We start from the raw sequence: 17,238 nt of genomic DNA, 5'->3' as shown, positions 1-17,238 counted from the left end.
TAGCAAAGTGAACATAACTACAAATATTCTTTATAAATGCAGAGTGCATATTTCAGAAATTCCAGTTTTTCAAAATTAGAATTAATAAAAACTAAATGTGGAAAAGGTTAAATATGGAATAATTTTCTATATATTTGATTTATGGTTTCATTTAAAGTTCCACTTCTGTTTTTTGAAGAAGAGCCTTTTAATTGGAAAGAGTAAAATGAAAGCAGAGAATTGCATGAATAATAAAGAACCAGAGACGGAGCCGAGTCGTTTGAATGTTTATTGTTATTCCCGCTGCGCACCCCCCTCCCTATGTGAAAGCCTAATCTGAAAGGAGGAGGAAACAGGCCACTATAACGCCACATCAGCACATTAATTGACAAGGCTACGTGTTTAGTCTCAACACCTTCACTCTGCATTGGTATGGCACTCTGTGTGGTCTCCAAGTAACACACTAGCACGATGAGGCCAGTTCTGACGAAACTCCAGCAGGAACAAGGTCCAATAAGCTGAGGTTCAAAGTTGGTGAGTCCAGAAAAAATAGGCATTATTACTAAATATCAAGTTCCACAGAAAAGAGAATGGGGTAAAGAGATTCTGAGGGACAAAAAGATGCAGCTTAAATATTTTCTCTTTTCCCTCAAGTGGCTGCTGATCCACAAGGCGTGTTGCTATGATGTTGAAAATCAAGGCTCAAGATGAACCTGAGATTCACAGTGAGGCCGTCGTCCTTCTCCAGTCAGATGCACTGCTGCTCTCCACTCCTTCCACACAAACAGATCAACTGCAAAACACAACATACCAAGACTGCTTATCTACTGCGCTTCTACAACGCTCAGGTTAGAACTTTTTAAGCCTATAGAAAAATAAAATAATGGAATTACCTTGAATATTTGCGTTTCTTTCCTACATTCTCATTTTTTGTTGGTACCAATAAACTCAGTGACAACTAAAATATTTTAGACATTTCAGTGCAAAACATTTAAGTTAAACTGTACAGATCTACTGTAGATCAGCTCCAGGTCAACATCTGTACCAATTTTCAGATTAGGCTTCAATTATTCTACATTTTGATAGAATAGATAATAATAAATAATAAATAGATAAAACAAATGTTAAAAACAACAATTTTATAAGCTTGCACAAATTCTGTTAAAATGTTTCAGCACCACAGATTTTTCCAAGTTCCTCACAGAACTGCTCCTTTTAGTTTTCTGAAGAGAAACTGAGCATTTATTTATCCGAGTTCTAAACCAGATCAGAATATTTGAAATGATAAATATAATTTAAATAGAAATATGTTTTTGAAAGCATTTTTAGAGTTGTTTTTCTTTTAGAAATGAAAAAAAGGTAGTGAAAAAATGTAATGTTTTTCATTATTTTAACTTCCTTAACATTCTAGTTATATAGTATATATAATTCAATATGCAGATTTTTTATATCCAATTTTATTATCTTTGTCTACTATTTTTCTTTACTAGTTGTATTATTGTTACCTTCATAGATAATATTTTTATTCAATTATCTTTGATTTGTTTCCTTTTTATTTTATATAATATTCTACATAAATTGACAATTTTTAAATATTTTTTAGTTTCCATAGCACTGTATATGGTCTATTTTCCATCCATCCATCTTCTTCCGCTTATCCGAGGTCGGGTCGCGGGGGTAGCAGCTTCAGAAGGGAGGCCCAGACTTCCCTCTCCCCAGCCACTTCTTCCAGCTCCTCCGGGGGAATCCCGAGGCGTTCCCAGGCCAGCCGAGAGACATAGTCCCTCCAGCGTGTCCTGGGTCTTCCCCGGGGCCTCCTCCCGGTGGGACGTGCCCGGAACACCTCACCAGGGAGGCGTCCAGGAGGCATCCTGACCAGATGCCCGAGCCACCTCAACTGGCTCCTCTCGATGTGAAGGAGCAGCGGCTCTACTCTGAGTCCCTCCCGGATGACTGAGCTTCTCACCCTATCTCTAAGGGAGAGCCCAGCCACCCTACGGAGAAAACCCATTTCGGCCGCTTGTATCCGCGATCTCGTTCTTTCGGTCATGACCCAAAGCTCATGACCATAGATGAGGGTGGGAACGTAGATCGACCGGTAAATCGAGAGCTTCGCTTTTTGGCTCAGCTCTCTCTTCACCACGACGGACCGGTACAGCGCCCGCTTGACAGCAGACGCTGCGCCAATCCGCCTGTCGATCTCCCGCTCCCTTCTTCCCCCATTCGTGAACAAGATCCCGAGATACTTAAACTCCTCCACTTGGGGCAGGACACCCCCCCTGACCCGGAGAAGGCACTCTACCCTTTTCCGGCTCAAGACCATGGCCTCGGATTTGGAGGCACTAATCCCCATCCCGGCCGCTTCACACTCGGCTGCGAACCGATCCAGCGAGAGCTGCAGATTACGATCTGATGAAGCCAAAAGGACCACATCGTCTGCGAAAAGCAGAGATGAGATCCTAAGGCCACCAAATCGGATCCCCTCAACACCTTGGCTGCGCCTAGAAATTCTGTCCATGAAAGTGATGAACAGAATCGGTGACAAAGGGCAGCCCTGGCGGAGTCCAACTCTCACCGGAAACGAGCCCGACTTACTGCCGGCAATGCGGACCAGACTCTGACACCGGTCATACAGGGACCTGACAGCCCGTATCAAAGGGCCCGGTACCCCATACTCCCGGAGAACCCCCCACAGGGCTCCCCGAGGGACACGGTCGAACGCCTTCTCCAAGTCCACAAAACACATGTAGACTGGTTGGGCGAACTCCCATGCACCCTCCAGGACCCTGCTGAGGGTGTAGAGCTGGTCCAGTGTTCCACGACCAGGACGAAAACCACACTGCTCTTCCTGAATCTGAGGTTCAACTATCCGACGGACCCTCCTCTCCAGGACACCTGAATAGACCTTGCCAGGGAGGCTTAAGAGTGTGACCTCTCTATAATTGGAGCACACCCTCCGATCCCCCTTTTTGAACAGGGGGACCACCACCCCAGTCTGCCAATCCAGGGGAACTGCCCCCGATGTCCATGCGATATTGCAGAGTCGTGTCAGCCAACACAACCCTACAACATCCAGAGCCTTAAGGAACTCCGGGCGGATCTCATCCTCCCCCGGGGCCTGCCACTGAGGAGCTTTTTAACCACCTCGGCGACCTCATCCCCAGAGATTGGAGAGCCCAACACAGAGTCTCCAGGCTCAGCTTCCTCAATGGAAGGCATGTTGGTGGGATTGAGGAGGTCTTCGAAGTATTCTGCCCACTGGCCCACAATGTCCCGAGTAGAGGTCAGCAGCACAAGTCGATCATCGAACTGCGGCCTAGGGTGTCCTGGTGCCAAGTGCACATATGGACACCCTTATGCTTGAACATGGTGTTCGTTATGGACAATCCATGGCGAGCACAGAAGTCCAGCAACAGAACACCGCTCGAGTTCAGGTCGGGTGGGCCGTTCCTCCCAACCACGCCCCTCCAGGTCTCACTGTCGTTGCCCACGTGAGCGTTGAAGTCCCCCAGCAGAACAAGGGAGTCCCCAGGAGGAGCACTCTCCAGTACCCCCTCTAAGGACTCCAAAAAGGGTGGGTAATCTGAACTGTCGTTCGGCCCGTAAGCACAAACGACAGTCAGAACCCGTCCCCCCACCCGTAGGCGGAGGGATGCTACCCTCTCGTTCACCGGGGTAAACCCCAACGTACAGGCGCCGAGATGGGGAGCAACAAGTATGCCCACTCCTGCCCGACGTCTCTCTCCCTGGGCAACTCCAGAGTGGAAGTATGTCCAGCCCCTCTCAAGGAGACTGGTTCCAGAACCAGAGCCATGCGTCGAGGTGAGACCGACTATTTCTAGCCGGAACCTCTTGACCTCACACACTAGCTCCGGCTCCTTCCCCACCAGAGAGGTGACATTCCACGTCCCAAGAGCCAGTTTCTGCAACCGAGGATCGGACCGCCAGGGTCCCCTCCCTTGGCCGCCACCCATCACACAGTGCACCCGACCCCTTTGGCCCCTCCCACGGGTGGTGGGCCCATGGGAGGGGGGCCCATGTTTCCTCTTCGGGCTGAGCCCGGCCGGGCTCCATGGGTAAAAGCCCGGCCACCAGACGCTCGCCATCGTGCCCCCCCTCCAGGCCTGGCTCCAGAGTGGGGCCCCGGTGACCCGCGTCCGGGCGAGGGAACACCAAGTCCAAGGTTTTCCTTCATCATTGGGGTCTTCGGGCTGCACTTTGTCTGGTCCCTCACCTAGGACCTGTCTGCCTTGGGTGACCCTACCAGGGGCATGAAGTCCCAGACAGCATAGCTCCTAGGATCATTGGGGCACTCAAACCCCTCCACCACGATAAGGTGGCAGCCCATGGAGGAGATGGTCTATTTTGACATTTTATATTTTGCATATTGATATATTACTTTACAATCTGGGTTTTCTATATCATTTCATACATTACAGATTACCATTTAAATCATTTAAGATATTTGTATCCACTTTTAGACATTACATCGCAGTATTCCACATCAATTTAAAAATTATTCTGAGACACCAAATGTATTAGTTTATTTATTTTACTGTTTATGTGTATTATACTGTAGTTCAGATACCCAACTCAATTTGTTTTGTTTATTATAAGTTCATTTATTCTTCATTGTAGTTTGTCCATTCCTTCAGAACTCGGTTTTAAGTACGTCTCCTGCCTTGACCCTTGGTACTGATATTTCCTACATGTCATTGAATGCGACTGTTCAGGTGTTTTCCTGGAATGGGTCTTTTTGCGAGGCAGTGCTGTTTCGTTCTGCTGAGGAGCGTTAGGCACCGAGTGTGACACACTGAGTTTTTGTGTGAAGGTAAATAAAACCTTTTTTATTCGCAAAGACAACTCCAGATGTCATCTGTGCCTGATCCAGCAACATTATGTTGTATTGATTTTTACTCATTTTTATTTTCCATTCTTTCCCAACCTAAGATATAAGAAGAAACCTGTGATGAAACTTTTCAACCAGAAAAATGCATCGTTAGGATTATATAGTATTCATATCCTAAATCAATATTCCAGAAAAATAATCCTGGAATATTGGTTCCAGGATTATCAATACTGTTCATAATATTGGGCTGAATGAACAGGACCAACCTGTGTAGCGGACTACAGATCTCCGAAAGGAATGATTTCTTCGTTGATAAAAAACTCAATAGTCTCCTCCTCCCAGTCGTCCACATTGCTGTCCAGCTCATCGGTGTCCACACCTGAAGACATGGCAACATTTTAAACACTGAAAATCTGAGTGTGGGTTCAGTAAAATACCAGTGATTTCTGACCCCCTCTGAGCTCGAGGCGGAGGCTCTTCTGTTCATGATAGAGCTGCTGAGCTGCCTCCCGGTAGTGACGGTACTCCTCCATCATGGCCCTGCGCTTGTCCACCAGCTCCTGCTCTCACATGCGTGTAAACACACACACACACACACACGCAGCTTTATGAGAACTTTTAAACTTTTTTTTGACTTTCACAATCGACCATCCCAGGCATTACCAACCTGCCTGATTTCTTTAGGATTGTTGCATGCATCAGCATGGTTTGCACTACTCAAATAAGGACATTTTTAATTGTAAAACTCACTCTTTTAAAGGGGCAGTATTATTTGTTTTCCAGGCATATAGTGCTATTTTGTAACTGCTTACCTTCAATTGTTAAAAAATTATATTATATTATACAGTACAGACCAAAAGTTTGGACACACCTTCTAATTCAATGGGTTTTCTTTATTTTCATGACTATTTATAAGGCAAGAAATCCCACTTATTAACCTGACAGGGCAGGTTGACCTATGAAGTGAAAACCATTTCAGGTGACGACCTCTTGAAGCTCATCAAGAAAATGCAGAGTGTGTGCAAAGCAGTAATCACAGCAAAAGGTTGCTACTTTGAAGAAACTAGAATATAAGGGCTATTTACACTTTTTTGTTTAGTGCATATTTCCACATGTGTTATTCATAGTTTTGATGCCTTCAGTGTGAATCTACAATGTCAAATGTCATGAAAATAAAGGAAACTCATTGAATTAGAAGGTTTGTCTAAACTTTTGGTTGTACTGTATATATAAAATTTGACTTAAAACAGGAAGTAAAATTTCTTTTAACACTAACAATAAGTGTCCTTTTTGGACACGGCAGCTCCAAGAAGGAGCTGAAGGTGGGCTAGGTCCACCCAGGTATTTTGCACAGCTGAAAGATTACCATGGAGATGAAAGGATTTCTCAAACATGCATGAAAAAATGAAGAAAACACTCTATGGAAGGTTTTTGATAAGGGAATAACATTATAACATTATGGAAAGGTCAGAAAAGTCCATTTTACATACTGCCGTTTTAAAAATAGAACCTGCAAAAACGATCCGAGAGAAAGACAGATTCATGGAAGACTAGATTAATGCATACATAATCAGATGCACAGAGAGAGTCGGATGGCTCAAAGCTACTCTGTTTAGCCATGTCTTTCCTAGAAGAAGCAACTGAAGGAGCTAGTACTATCATCAACTCTTTAGTTGGTGGTGGCAGCTGGCCGCTGGTACTGAGCCCACTTCTGGATCTGCTGGAGCTTCCTTCCTGTTAAAGGAGTTTTTCCTCTCCACTGTCGCCCCCTGCTGATCCAGGAGGAGTGAATGCTGCAAATCAGTGACTTGATGTAATCTGTTAGGTTTCCTTAGGGTTTTTAAACAGCAACTACTACTGCTTCTCCACTCATATCCAAATCTGGAAATACTTGGATCAAATTTGATGCTTTTCTAAAAAGTAGGAAATTAATACTACAAACCCTGCAATAAGCATAAACATCAGAAACAGTAATGAAAAAAAATCCAACCTTTGAGGCCTTGGACTGGCTCAGACGATCCTTCTGCTCAAAGATCTTTGAATATTTCTTCAGATCTTTTTTTATCATCTGTAAGAAATTTGACATTTGTAATCAACAGAAGGCTCGACTAAGGTTTAGCAGGTGTGTGTTGTCTGCATGAAGAAGATCTACAATTGAGGAGGAAGCAAACCTTGATCTGATCTGAACTGAGCAAACTGGGAGGTCTGGGCCTCCACAGCAGCTGACAGAAGCGATCCTTGTTGTTCTTCTGAAGCAGACGTCCTTGGAAGGTCCACAACCAGTACGCGTTGTCCACCTGAGCCCAGAGAGTGAAGGGGACGTTAGCGGAAAACAGGACTAGACCTGAGGACGTGTCCCCTGGTCTGCCAGCAGGAGGCGTTGCCAACCTTGTGGCTCCACCATGAGACGGAGGTGACGACGTATCGACCGGTGGGGTCCCACTCCACATCGGAGGCCATGTAGTGCTCTGCGATGTTCATCATGGTGCAGTCGGAGGTATCCACAAAGGCCAGAGCCCCGTTCATACTGAACACACACACACACCGACAGGAAGGTGAGAACATCTGGAGGCATTCAGCAGCATTGAGGAGGAGCAGGGGTGCAAGCCTCAGAACAGATTTAGAATCAGGAGCTTAGCTCTCATATGAGGTGTCAGAAAAATGTTTGCTTTTTCATCAGCGGCTGCTTGAGTTTGTTTCACACAAAAACATTTTGACCTCTGACCTCCTAAGTCCAGCCAGCACCATGAATTGTCCCTGTGGACTCCAGAAAATACTGTTTGCCTGCTGCTTGTCGAACATCTCTGCAGACAAAACAGAACAAAAACACAAAGAGCTTTACACATTAGATAAGAATAGACAGCATTCTTCTGCGCATCTGTTGTATTTACTCACTTATGAGCTCGATCTTGCCATTGTTTTTGACATGATAGAAGGAGGCGTTGATTCTCGGGGACTCTCCATGGAGAACGGCAAATTTGCTGCCATTTGGTTCCCAAGCAAATGCAATGATGCTTTCTGCAAACAACAGAAGATTCACACATCAAAGTATAAATATAAATTCAATCTGGAGAGACTCAGACGGAGATAAGACGACAATTAGAAGAGTTTATTGACAAACAGGATTTAAAGTCTTTGGCGCTCGGGCCCCGGCTGGGGATGACGGTTATCGCAGCGTTAGCGATAGGCTTCAGATGAGCATCCCGATGCTGTTAGGAACGTCATCCCCCCAGGGCCCGGTACTGGTGGTGGAGGTTGAAGAAGGGTGCGGGCCTCAGGACCGGGCGAATGGAGGAGAAGGGGTGGTGGTGGGTTGAGCTCGGCTGGAGAGCGAAGGACACCATGAATGAAGGTCCTTATCAGCTGGGACTTGGTCGATGATTGGACGTGACGTGGCTTGGTCCGGCGTTGATAGGTCGACGATTGTGGGCAGGTTGCTTCAATTAACGGGTCCCGGTGGGGATAAAAGAGTCTTCCAGTTTGAATTTGCGCCTAGGCTTCATGACTACACTGTAGACTGACATGAAATACGTCTGCAGCTATCACGCTTTAAAACCTTATCTGAACAAACCCCTCAAACTGCGAGGGGTAAAAGACAAGCAGGATAAAGGAATATAAAGGAATAGACAGACCAGGGCCTGCACTTTTACAAGCCACAGTGCCATTCTGACTCTCACTCCAGCTAAATCAAATTTGTTCAGAAAGACAGAGCTGCCAATGTAAAAAGCATACATAAAAAGCTGCAACCCTGCCACTTCAAAGGGGCATTCACTCAACTACTCTTAAAACTACGGGAGGGTTAAAACTCAGCTTATTGTTTATAGCTAGCTTCACTGTAGCTAAATATGACTTCTGTAAAGTATTTAGCTAACAGAAAGAGTGCCAAGCTGCCAAATAAACATACGTAAACTGACCAATAACATTTAGGATTAGAACGTACATGTGCCCACACCCACAGACTCACACAGATGCAGGCTACGTACAAGATGTTTTGACACAAAATACAGTTTTTATCTGCAATGTTGTTAATAGTAAAGGCGGTTAGATAATAAAAAAAATAAAGGAACTTTGTCTTTAATTAAAAGAAAATTTCAAGGCTTATAGCCATACAGCTGCAGGCACTACTGGATTTACAATACCGATCATTGAAAAGTGCTCTTGAGTTGTCACACAATTTCAATCGAACGACTCATCAGTTTGATTGACTACTGTTTTGCCAGCAAGAAAAAACACGCATTAGCTGCACCTTAGCCGCAATGTTCAAAGTGTGGGAAAAAAGTAGCAGCTTATAGTCCAGAATTTATGATAATAGTTTTAAATATCTACAGGTGGAAACTTGTCAAGGTGCATCAGTAAATCGTCCTTGATTTCCCTAATTTTGGGTGATCGGCTGATACATTTCAAGGAGACCTAATCAATTTCCACACAGGTCTGGAATCAGCCACTGTCCCTTCAGTCAACCCTGACAATCTGCACATGTGAGCTGCTGACCCCGACACGTGGACAGACCAATGGATGGAGAGTACAAACAGAAAAATGAATGGAGAAATAATTGAAAAAGGAAAAGCATTTAGAAATTCAAATACTTTGAAAAGGCTTTTTTGATTTTCAACTTATCCAAAAGAGAAAAACATTTAAGAACTTTTATTAGCCTGCCCTAACCCTAACCCTTCATGTGCAATTCCGCAAAAAGAAAATCTCACTTACAGCACAGTTTAGCTTTCTTCCCTTCACTTAGATTGTCTCCAATAGAATTTATATCAGACCAATCAGTGAATAAAATGAGAAATTGAGAATGATGTTTTAGAATTGTTGTCTGCTTGCAGTTCTAGCAAAGGGTTAGTAGAGGAAGTGAAGGAAGCCGTTCAGTCCGTGTAGACCATGCTTCTAAATATTGAATTAAAATGAACAGACGCCTAGTTTGGATCGGCTTTTCTCTCTCCACTGTGGAGAACGGTTGTTTACAGTGCAGGCAATGTCCGGTAAGCTTCTTAGTGTTGAACTGGCAAATTACATACATCACGGGCAAACACTAGAAAAATTTAGAACCTCAACAGAGGCCATGCCTCCAGGATGAAATCATTTGTCAACAGCAGAGAGCCCATATCCGTCTGGACGAAGCAAAGAATACAATAAGAGGTTTTTACCAGGATAAACTTTTACTGACTAGGAAACCGTGTTAATTGATTTTTTGGAAAGAAGTTTTTCCAACCCCTGGAGTTTGTGCGTTTGTTCCTACCTTTCATCTCCACCACATCAACAGGAACTTGTTTCTCCCTCATTCTGAAAATTTCAAAGTTGGTAACAACGCCCTGTAACGTGAAGACAGATTTAGATTTTTTCAGCTTATTTTTAATCCAAACAGGAGGTGCCTTCTTTTTAGGTACCTGTGTTCCTTTGGGAGTCCTGTCCACTTTCACGCACAAGTAATCGCCATTCCTCTGCCAGTGCAGCTTGCAGTCCACGACGTTGAACAGATTGCGGACACGGATCTCCTGGCGGGAAGGCAACTGCATCAGAGTCACTCTTGCAGGGATGTCCTTGTCTTCCGGTACCCAGAATGCAATGATGTTGTCACCAGGAGACCAAGAAAAGTCCCTGCAGAAACACACACACACACTCTCAATACGTGTCAAAAATCTGCAACAGCACCAAATAGTTGAAAAAGAGAGAAAGCTTACTTGATCCCATTGATCTTGAGACTTTTCTTGTCCAACAAGCCCATTGACTAAAACAATAAAATAAATAAATAAATACTTTAGGATCACATCTAAAAATATTTTAAAAATAAAACCCCTTATTTTGAGATTTCCTACTGGAGTTTCATAGATGCTCAGTGTGTCTGTAGTCATCCTTGCAAAGAACTTCCCATCATGGCTCCATCTGAAAGCAGAAATCTACAGTTAGCCCAACTGTTCCTGCTGAAATGATGGCAGCCTGATAAGTGCTGTACTGACTTGAATATGGGCCAGTGAGCTGAGCTCTCGCAGTGGAAGCCTCTCTTCTTCTGTCCTGTCAAGATGTCCCAGATGATGATGGCCTGTGGATCCTCCTTAGTGTCCAACAACGGACTGAAGGTCACTACGTACCTGACAGGCAGCAATACACACAAAGTAAAGGTTAAGACCACCAATCATGTTTACAGTGAAGAATCTCACATACCTGCTCGGCCCAAACACACAGGACTCCAAAGATTTACTGAAATGAGTCTTTAAAGGTGTGGTTCCACAATGCTATTAAAAACCAACAGTACCTAGAATCCCTTGCTTAATCTCCCATGCCTCAACATGCTGTTCATAGAAGGGATATCTGCTGATGCTGTGCATGTTGATCCTCCTCGATTTTGCAATCCAAGAATATTTCTGCCAAATGGACTGTGCACTACAAATATTATTTTTCTGATAAGTTATTAATCTGTTAACTTTAGGGCTGTTGTAAATGAATATTTTAGTAATCGAGTATTCTAACGATTAATCGCGTAATCGGATAAGAAAAATTTGAAAATAAAATATTGGTAAATCTAACAGCAGTGTTACTATTGGATATCAACATGAGTCCAATTCTCATACTTGAGCTTCCCAAACAATTACTTTTATGTAGTTTAGAAAATTAACCTGTAAAAATAGAAGCCCTCTTTCTAAGTTAACCTGAAGGAAACTTATACAAAAATCTGAAATTATATTCAATTTAATAATAAAGAGGCAGGCTCACAGACACAAAAGGTCTATAGTTTATGTATTCATTTTCAGTCAATTTAACATATGTACTTTCAACTTGTCCAGCCATCTGTAGCTTTTGTGTCCATGTTAGTGACGGGATTTGACTTCTTCGTTTGTCACACACAGAAACTCATCTACCAGCTACGTACCGCCATGATGCGCTCCGCCACCCATTTGTGCGATGAAATGAAATGAACCTTATTTTGCGGTTTGTCCGTAAAGTTACACTTACGTTAAACATAAACTACAAGAACAGCCGCCCACAGTATTCAGTCTATCTGCTCACCTGTATAATACACCTGCAGCACTCCTCGCTGCCACCAGGCAGCAACTCTGGGACGAGAAAGGCTGCTGTACTCCAGGCATCACGCCAGTCAATTTAAGTCAATTTATTAATCCCCCCAAAAATAACAAAAACACAGACCTTATCATCAATCAAAAAATTCCTCCCAGACTAGAGGTGTGCCGATCGATCGGTCACCAATCATAATCGACCGATTTTCGTGAAAAAGTGTACGATCGGTGATCGCCAATCACCGTCTCTTGTTGCCGATCACACAAACTGATCACCTGTATCTCACTTTGCAGCCTGCCTGTCCAGTTCATCTCTTCTTTCCCTCAAACTGCGCCAGCGTACGGCAGCAAATCCTAAGCAATGTCGTGTGGAACTATAACGCTCTGAGAGTGAATGGGGACGTTTGCGTGTTGAGGTGGAAAATTACCTCGGCGGTGCATGCACGTCAAAATGCATCAACACAACGAATCTAATACGACATTTAAAAAACAAGCACTTGACAGAGTTTGGCTACATCGAGGCTCAGGACAAAAGGACAGCTGGAGCGGCCAGGCAGCAGGTAAAGCAGCGCACAACTACTAACACTCACCCGGAAGAGCATGACGGTCAGAAAGCTAAACAAATAACCCAAAAAATAATTTAAGTCTTCGAGCTGGCGGTGTAAGATGCTGGTTCTGCTCCCCCTGTTGCTACGCGCTACTGGGACATAACATTTCACACACATGGCGCTGCTCAAGCTTCACCCGGCAGTGAAGTCACACCGAATGTCTGCTTAAAACTGCAGCATGTAACTTAAACTAAGTTTTTACATATGTATTAAAACTTTCGCTGTCCTAACATAAGACTTATGATATACAAGACAGATAATCTCTGAAAAAAAAAATCAATCTCCTCTGTCTCCTCCTGGCATTCTGCAGAATTACTCAGCTCAGTCAGAAACAACCAGTCAGAACCAGCATTAATCAGCTGGCCAGTTATGATTTAGTAACTCAGGATTGTTTATTTCGATGGTTGTTATGCTGCCAACACTTAGTTTTCATCAACAATTCATAGGCGGAAATGAGAGCACTGAGCAACACAAATAATGACCCGGCCGGAACATGGTGCGCTACATAATAAAACATAGTTTAACAAAGCTTTGAGGCAGATTAATTTTCCCCGAGGAATTTTAATAATCGAGGTACTCGAATCATTCGAGGAAACATTACAGCCCTTGCTAACTTAGCTGGGCTGTAATGATTCCCTAGTGAGAATAATTGATGAGAATTTCAAACAATCTTTAAACTTGGTCGTTGGTGCAACCTCAAACAGCTTTAGAGTGGGTTAAAGAATGGTGAAATAAGACTAGCTTGCCATTCATTTCACAATAATTTATAGAAGTCTCATCATTTAGGTAATATCTGCACTATAATTGGATGATTTTAATAATGTAATGCATGTGCTGATCACAGCTAAGAGGAGATTAAGGGTTTAAGGGAATAAAGCTTCAGGTTGCAAACATTCTGGGTAACACTGTTAAGAGACACGCCTTTAAAAGTGACTGACACAAACCCAGGGTTCGATTATTTCTACTTAATCCAAGTACACCTCGCTGCAGCAAACAGAAAGGGGCGGGACGGACCACTGTCAGTCTCACACCTTTTTTGGAAATGCGACCATTGCACTCTGGAAGTGAAGGGGGCGCTATTTCCTATGTTATCCGCGGTCTCCCGTTTTCTTTTTTTAATCTGTGATACAGCTTCACCTTTAAGAAGGATTTTCACTCTCAGCATGTATTTGAACTTCTCTCTTTTATTTACTTCAGCAGAGCTCACAGTTTTTAACAGATTCTGTAGCTTTCGGTGAACTTCTAAATCTGCTCCCTAGTCGCATCTTTTCGGGCCTGATACTGCCTCTAGTGGCGTGAGGATGGTAACACAACTAATCTAATTACATTACTAAATCAGAATAGCACAAAGTCTTTATTATTTACTATTAATTTTGGCCTTGCTGGCACCGTAAAAAGATAAATTAGATTTCAGAGACTCAACTCTGAACCTATATAGATTACCTCTCGCATGGTGAGAAGTCAATGAGAGATACGCCTTGATGGCTGAACCTCTGGATCTGCTTGAACTTCTCTCCACCCCACAATGCAATGCCTCGCTGGTGGAAGGTTGCCAGGTAGGTGCCTTTGGGAGACCAGCGAACGTATGTCTCTGTCCAGCGCTGCATCCAAACACAAACAGTTAAGGCTTCTGCATGTTCCACATCCTGATAATCTCCACCTTACATGAAGCTGTCGGGTAACTCACCGCTCGCTCCTCAGCCAAGATGGGATCTTTAGCATCATTTGAGAAGATGGCTGTCCTCTCTCCAGCTTCATAGATGACACTGTACTGGTCACGGCAGTCTGAGTCCTCAATCCAGTGACGCATATTACCCTGAACAGGAAACCAGAGATAAGAAACCAAATTCATTTCCAAATAAACTGAGATCGAGAGATAATTGAGTAAAACTCACAAAATCTTTAAAGGGCTGTTTCTCTGGAGCCTCCCACTCATCACTGATGTTCATGTACCTGAAACCAAAAGTAAAAAAAGAATGGGCTTTTAATTAATGTTATAATGATAGATCTCTGCTTGCCACTCTATTGACTGATGTCACATACTTGTCAAAGTCAGTGAAGAGGTTAACTCTGAATGTATGCTGTTTGTCCAGTTTGTAGCCATCTGCATTCTTCACCGCCTCCACAGCCTGAGTGGGGGCAGCATACTCCAGAAAGATGTATCTACAAAGAGCAAGAGAGCGTTTCATGTCTTCAACTGGCACGAAAAGCAACAAATCAGGCAGAGCAGGGAGCTCATGGGGTCATACCCTTTGGTCATGCCGTCGGCTTCCGGATAAAACTCAGTTGTGATCTTGCCGAACTTGGAGAAGATCTTGTGTATCACATTCTTGAGTTTTTCCAACCGCTCCGGCCCCACCTGCGGGACGTTGTCCACCACTACCACCGAGTCAATCCCGTCAGCCTCCTGGGGTTTCTCCCGTAAAATGTCCTCCAGAAGTTCTGACAGGTTGACACAACATAATAAGAATAAGAATAATTGGAGAGCAAGAAAGACAGAGGAGTAGGACTGACTCATCTGTTCAGGCAGAAAACATCTGCACTACTTCAGCCTGCTGCTTCACAACCTGCTGACTTTTCATTTATTCCACAAAACAAACATGAAGATTTTTATGTATTTTTTGACAGCCACCATTTAAATATGCATAGCTTTAATAAATATCATATCTACAATGTTTTTTAAAACTATATTACTCCCAAAAGCTAATTGGGTCAAACCCATACTTTAAGCTTCCTCATTCCCGTTTCATACCAACATACTTCCATTTCCAAGTACTCAACAATCAAGTACTATTTTACTACCAAGGATATTGAGCATTCATTAAAGAACCAATCAAAGAAACGTTAAATTCTTGTTTTAGTTTGACAGTATATTACGATTCAGAAAATCTCATAATCCAATTTCTTTGAATTGCAGTTCTGATTTCTGTTTGGGCCTTCTGACTATGACATAGAAATCATGACAGCAAATAAAACCAAAATAAGTATGAGCAACCTCCTGCTGGCAGATATAATTTATTTAAGCTAGTTAATTACTTTATGAAAAACTTCTTTAAATTATCTTAATCAAAGTGTTTATTCTGGTGGCCCAGGCTCATTTTCATACTCAAAACTTGGGTATAAAAAGACTTAAACACGGTAAGAAAGGCTGGATTGAAATTTAATCAAGTAAACAACATAAAGCTAAGTTTACTTTATAAGTTCATAACTAAGGTGAAATTTTAAGGATTCACAAATCAACTGACATATTTTTTTCATTGTTTGACATTGATCAACGGTCAATACGTCAAGCATAAAAATCTTTTTTTTATACACCAAAACTAGATTTTAGTCGAGAAATGCAGCAACCAACAGCATGTATTTTCATGCACAAATGAATTAATGCATTTTAGCTAAATGCTGGGAAAACATTATTTGATCCTTGATTTACAATATGATAATCTTATAATTCCCTACATCAGAAGGAACCTGCAGCATAGTCGCTGCCAGAAAATCCTTAAACACCGAATCTCTAGCAAAAATCCAATAGAAAAATTCTTATAAGAAAATTATTCCTGCGATGGACTAGCAACCTGTCCAGGGTGACTCCACCTCTCACCCCAAACGTTCGCTGGAGATAGGCACCAGCACCCCTCCCGACCCCACTAGGGACAAGGGTGTAAGAAAATGGATGGATGGAAGAAAATTATTCTTATGCAATTTTATTTTCAGTCACAATAATTTATTACATATCCATTCTATAAATACACTTAAACTAAAAACAGACTCTTAATGCATAAATACCATTGCCCCAAGTCCAAGTGAGACTCTTTTACTATAGCTCTATTTAAGAGATTTAATGATTCAACAGCTTGATGATATTGAAGGCTTTTTTCTGTAATAACACCTACTGCCAAACACAAAGATGTCACAGGTGTAAATAGATGGAGAACAACCGAGTTTAGAATGATTAAAATTAAGTTAGCATATTTCATGTACTGCGTAAACGGCTGGTTATAAACCCTTCACAGTTTTAACTAAATAGGTCAGGGCACATTTTACATGCAGAACAAACCCCAGGGTTGCAATCTGAAGTGTCACCAGATGTTTCATTACATCATATGAAAGGAAAGTTACAGTTTTTATTTTTGGCCTTGATTTCTACATCAAAGATTTATCAAGATGTACAAATATAACGTATAATGGGTTTAAATAAAAAAAGACAACTACAACGTCAGAGCGAGGGGCTGTGTGGGGTCTGCGTGAGGCTAAAACGGTCGTTTAAGGGAGTGAGTCCTCAAAGAGAATGACGTTTCAGTTCAATAAGTCAAGACTGAACATTATTATAAAAATATAACTATTAAGTTCCAGTAAATTAAATGTGATATAGCGAGGTGTCTGAAAATTTAGGTAGCAACACAGTTGATCTCTCAGCTAACAATTAGCAACAGGCCAGAAAGCCGGCATATTTCCTGCCGCTGCTCACCCTCATCCTCGATGTCATCCTCGAAGTCCTCCGGGTCGCTGAAGGAGGGCTCCTCCTCCTCGTACTCAGGGTCGTCCACCATAGCCAATGTATCTTGCATTTACCAGGGCAAGAGATCAAATGTCTGTCAAAAAGGGAACGGAATTTCTGGAAAACGTGAGGCTAACGATGCTCGGCCGGTACGGCACCATGTGCGAAAATGGACGAAGAGGCGGAAACAGAGCGCCGGAAGCGGCTCGGAGGCGCGTGGGAGCGCTGCGAAGAAAACCCAGATCTGTAAATTAAAATGATGGGTAGGTAGCCACATACTGTACTTTGACTGTT

The 17,238-nt window shown here is 42.9% G+C and overlaps 1 protein-coding gene and 1 non-coding gene across 4 annotated transcripts; both read right to left on the bottom strand.

The window, feature by feature from the left end:
• Nucleotides 1-254: 254 nt before the first annotated feature.
• eif3ba (eukaryotic translation initiation factor 3, subunit Ba) lies at nucleotides 255-17,139 on the bottom strand. Of its 3 annotated transcripts, XR_003595507.1 has the most exons (20): nucleotides 16,915-17,139; nucleotides 14,699-14,891; nucleotides 14,493-14,612; nucleotides 14,345-14,402; nucleotides 14,137-14,265; nucleotides 13,893-14,050; nucleotides 10,786-10,917; nucleotides 10,645-10,711; nucleotides 10,510-10,556; nucleotides 10,216-10,426; nucleotides 10,068-10,140; nucleotides 7,724-7,846; nucleotides 7,554-7,632; nucleotides 7,217-7,355; nucleotides 7,000-7,125; nucleotides 6,819-6,896; nucleotides 5,280-5,388; nucleotides 5,095-5,207; nucleotides 700-772; nucleotides 255-302 (listed from the first exon to the last, which is right to left on the bottom strand). XR_003595507.1 is itself a non-coding variant. In XM_028017493.1 (19 exons), exons 1-18 carry the CDS (start codon nucleotides 17,012-17,014, stop codon nucleotides 5,107-5,109), a joined length of 2,043 nt encoding a protein of 680 aa, XP_027873294.1. In that variant the 5' UTR covers nucleotides 17,015-17,139; the 3' UTR covers nucleotides 323-772; nucleotides 5,095-5,106. The 3 variants fall into 3 exon arrangements, 2 of the variants coding, with proteins under 2 accessions (XP_027873294.1, XP_027873295.1); XM_028017493.1 differs by lacking the exon at nucleotides 255-302 and having other exon boundaries at nucleotides 323-772; XM_028017494.1 differs by lacking the exons at nucleotides 255-302; nucleotides 700-772 and adding an exon at nucleotides 4,911-4,924.
• Nucleotides 7,433-7,513, bottom strand: LOC114145668 (small nucleolar RNA SNORD60). The gene has a single exon (XR_003595754.1). It is a non-coding gene; the product is annotated as a small nucleolar RNA SNORD60 (small nucleolar RNA).
• Nucleotides 17,140-17,238: the final 99 nt, after the last annotated feature.

The sequence above is a fragment of the Xiphophorus couchianus genome, chromosome 5 (assembly GCF_001444195.1).
Source record: "Xiphophorus couchianus chromosome 5, X_couchianus-1.0, whole genome shotgun sequence".
NCBI classification, from domain to species: Eukaryota; Metazoa; Chordata; class Actinopteri; order Cyprinodontiformes; family Poeciliidae; genus Xiphophorus; species Xiphophorus couchianus.
This window is presented reverse-complemented; position numbering and strand designations above follow the sequence as displayed.

Excerpts from the sequence above, each read along its gene's own strand:
- eif3ba (XM_028017493.1), bottom strand. The coding sequence starts at position 17,014 with ATGCAAGATACATTGGCTATGGTGGACGACCCTGAGTACGAGGAGGAG. Across the intron at positions 14,051-14,136 it reads TCTTGGCTGAGGAGCGAGCG|CGCTGGACAGAGACATACGT; the intron begins GTGAGTTACCCG and ends GTTTGGATGCAG. Across the intron at positions 7,126-7,216 it reads TCTCATGGTGGAGCCACAAG|GTGGACAACGCGTACTGGTT; the intron begins GTTGGCAACGCC and ends CTCTGGGCTCAG.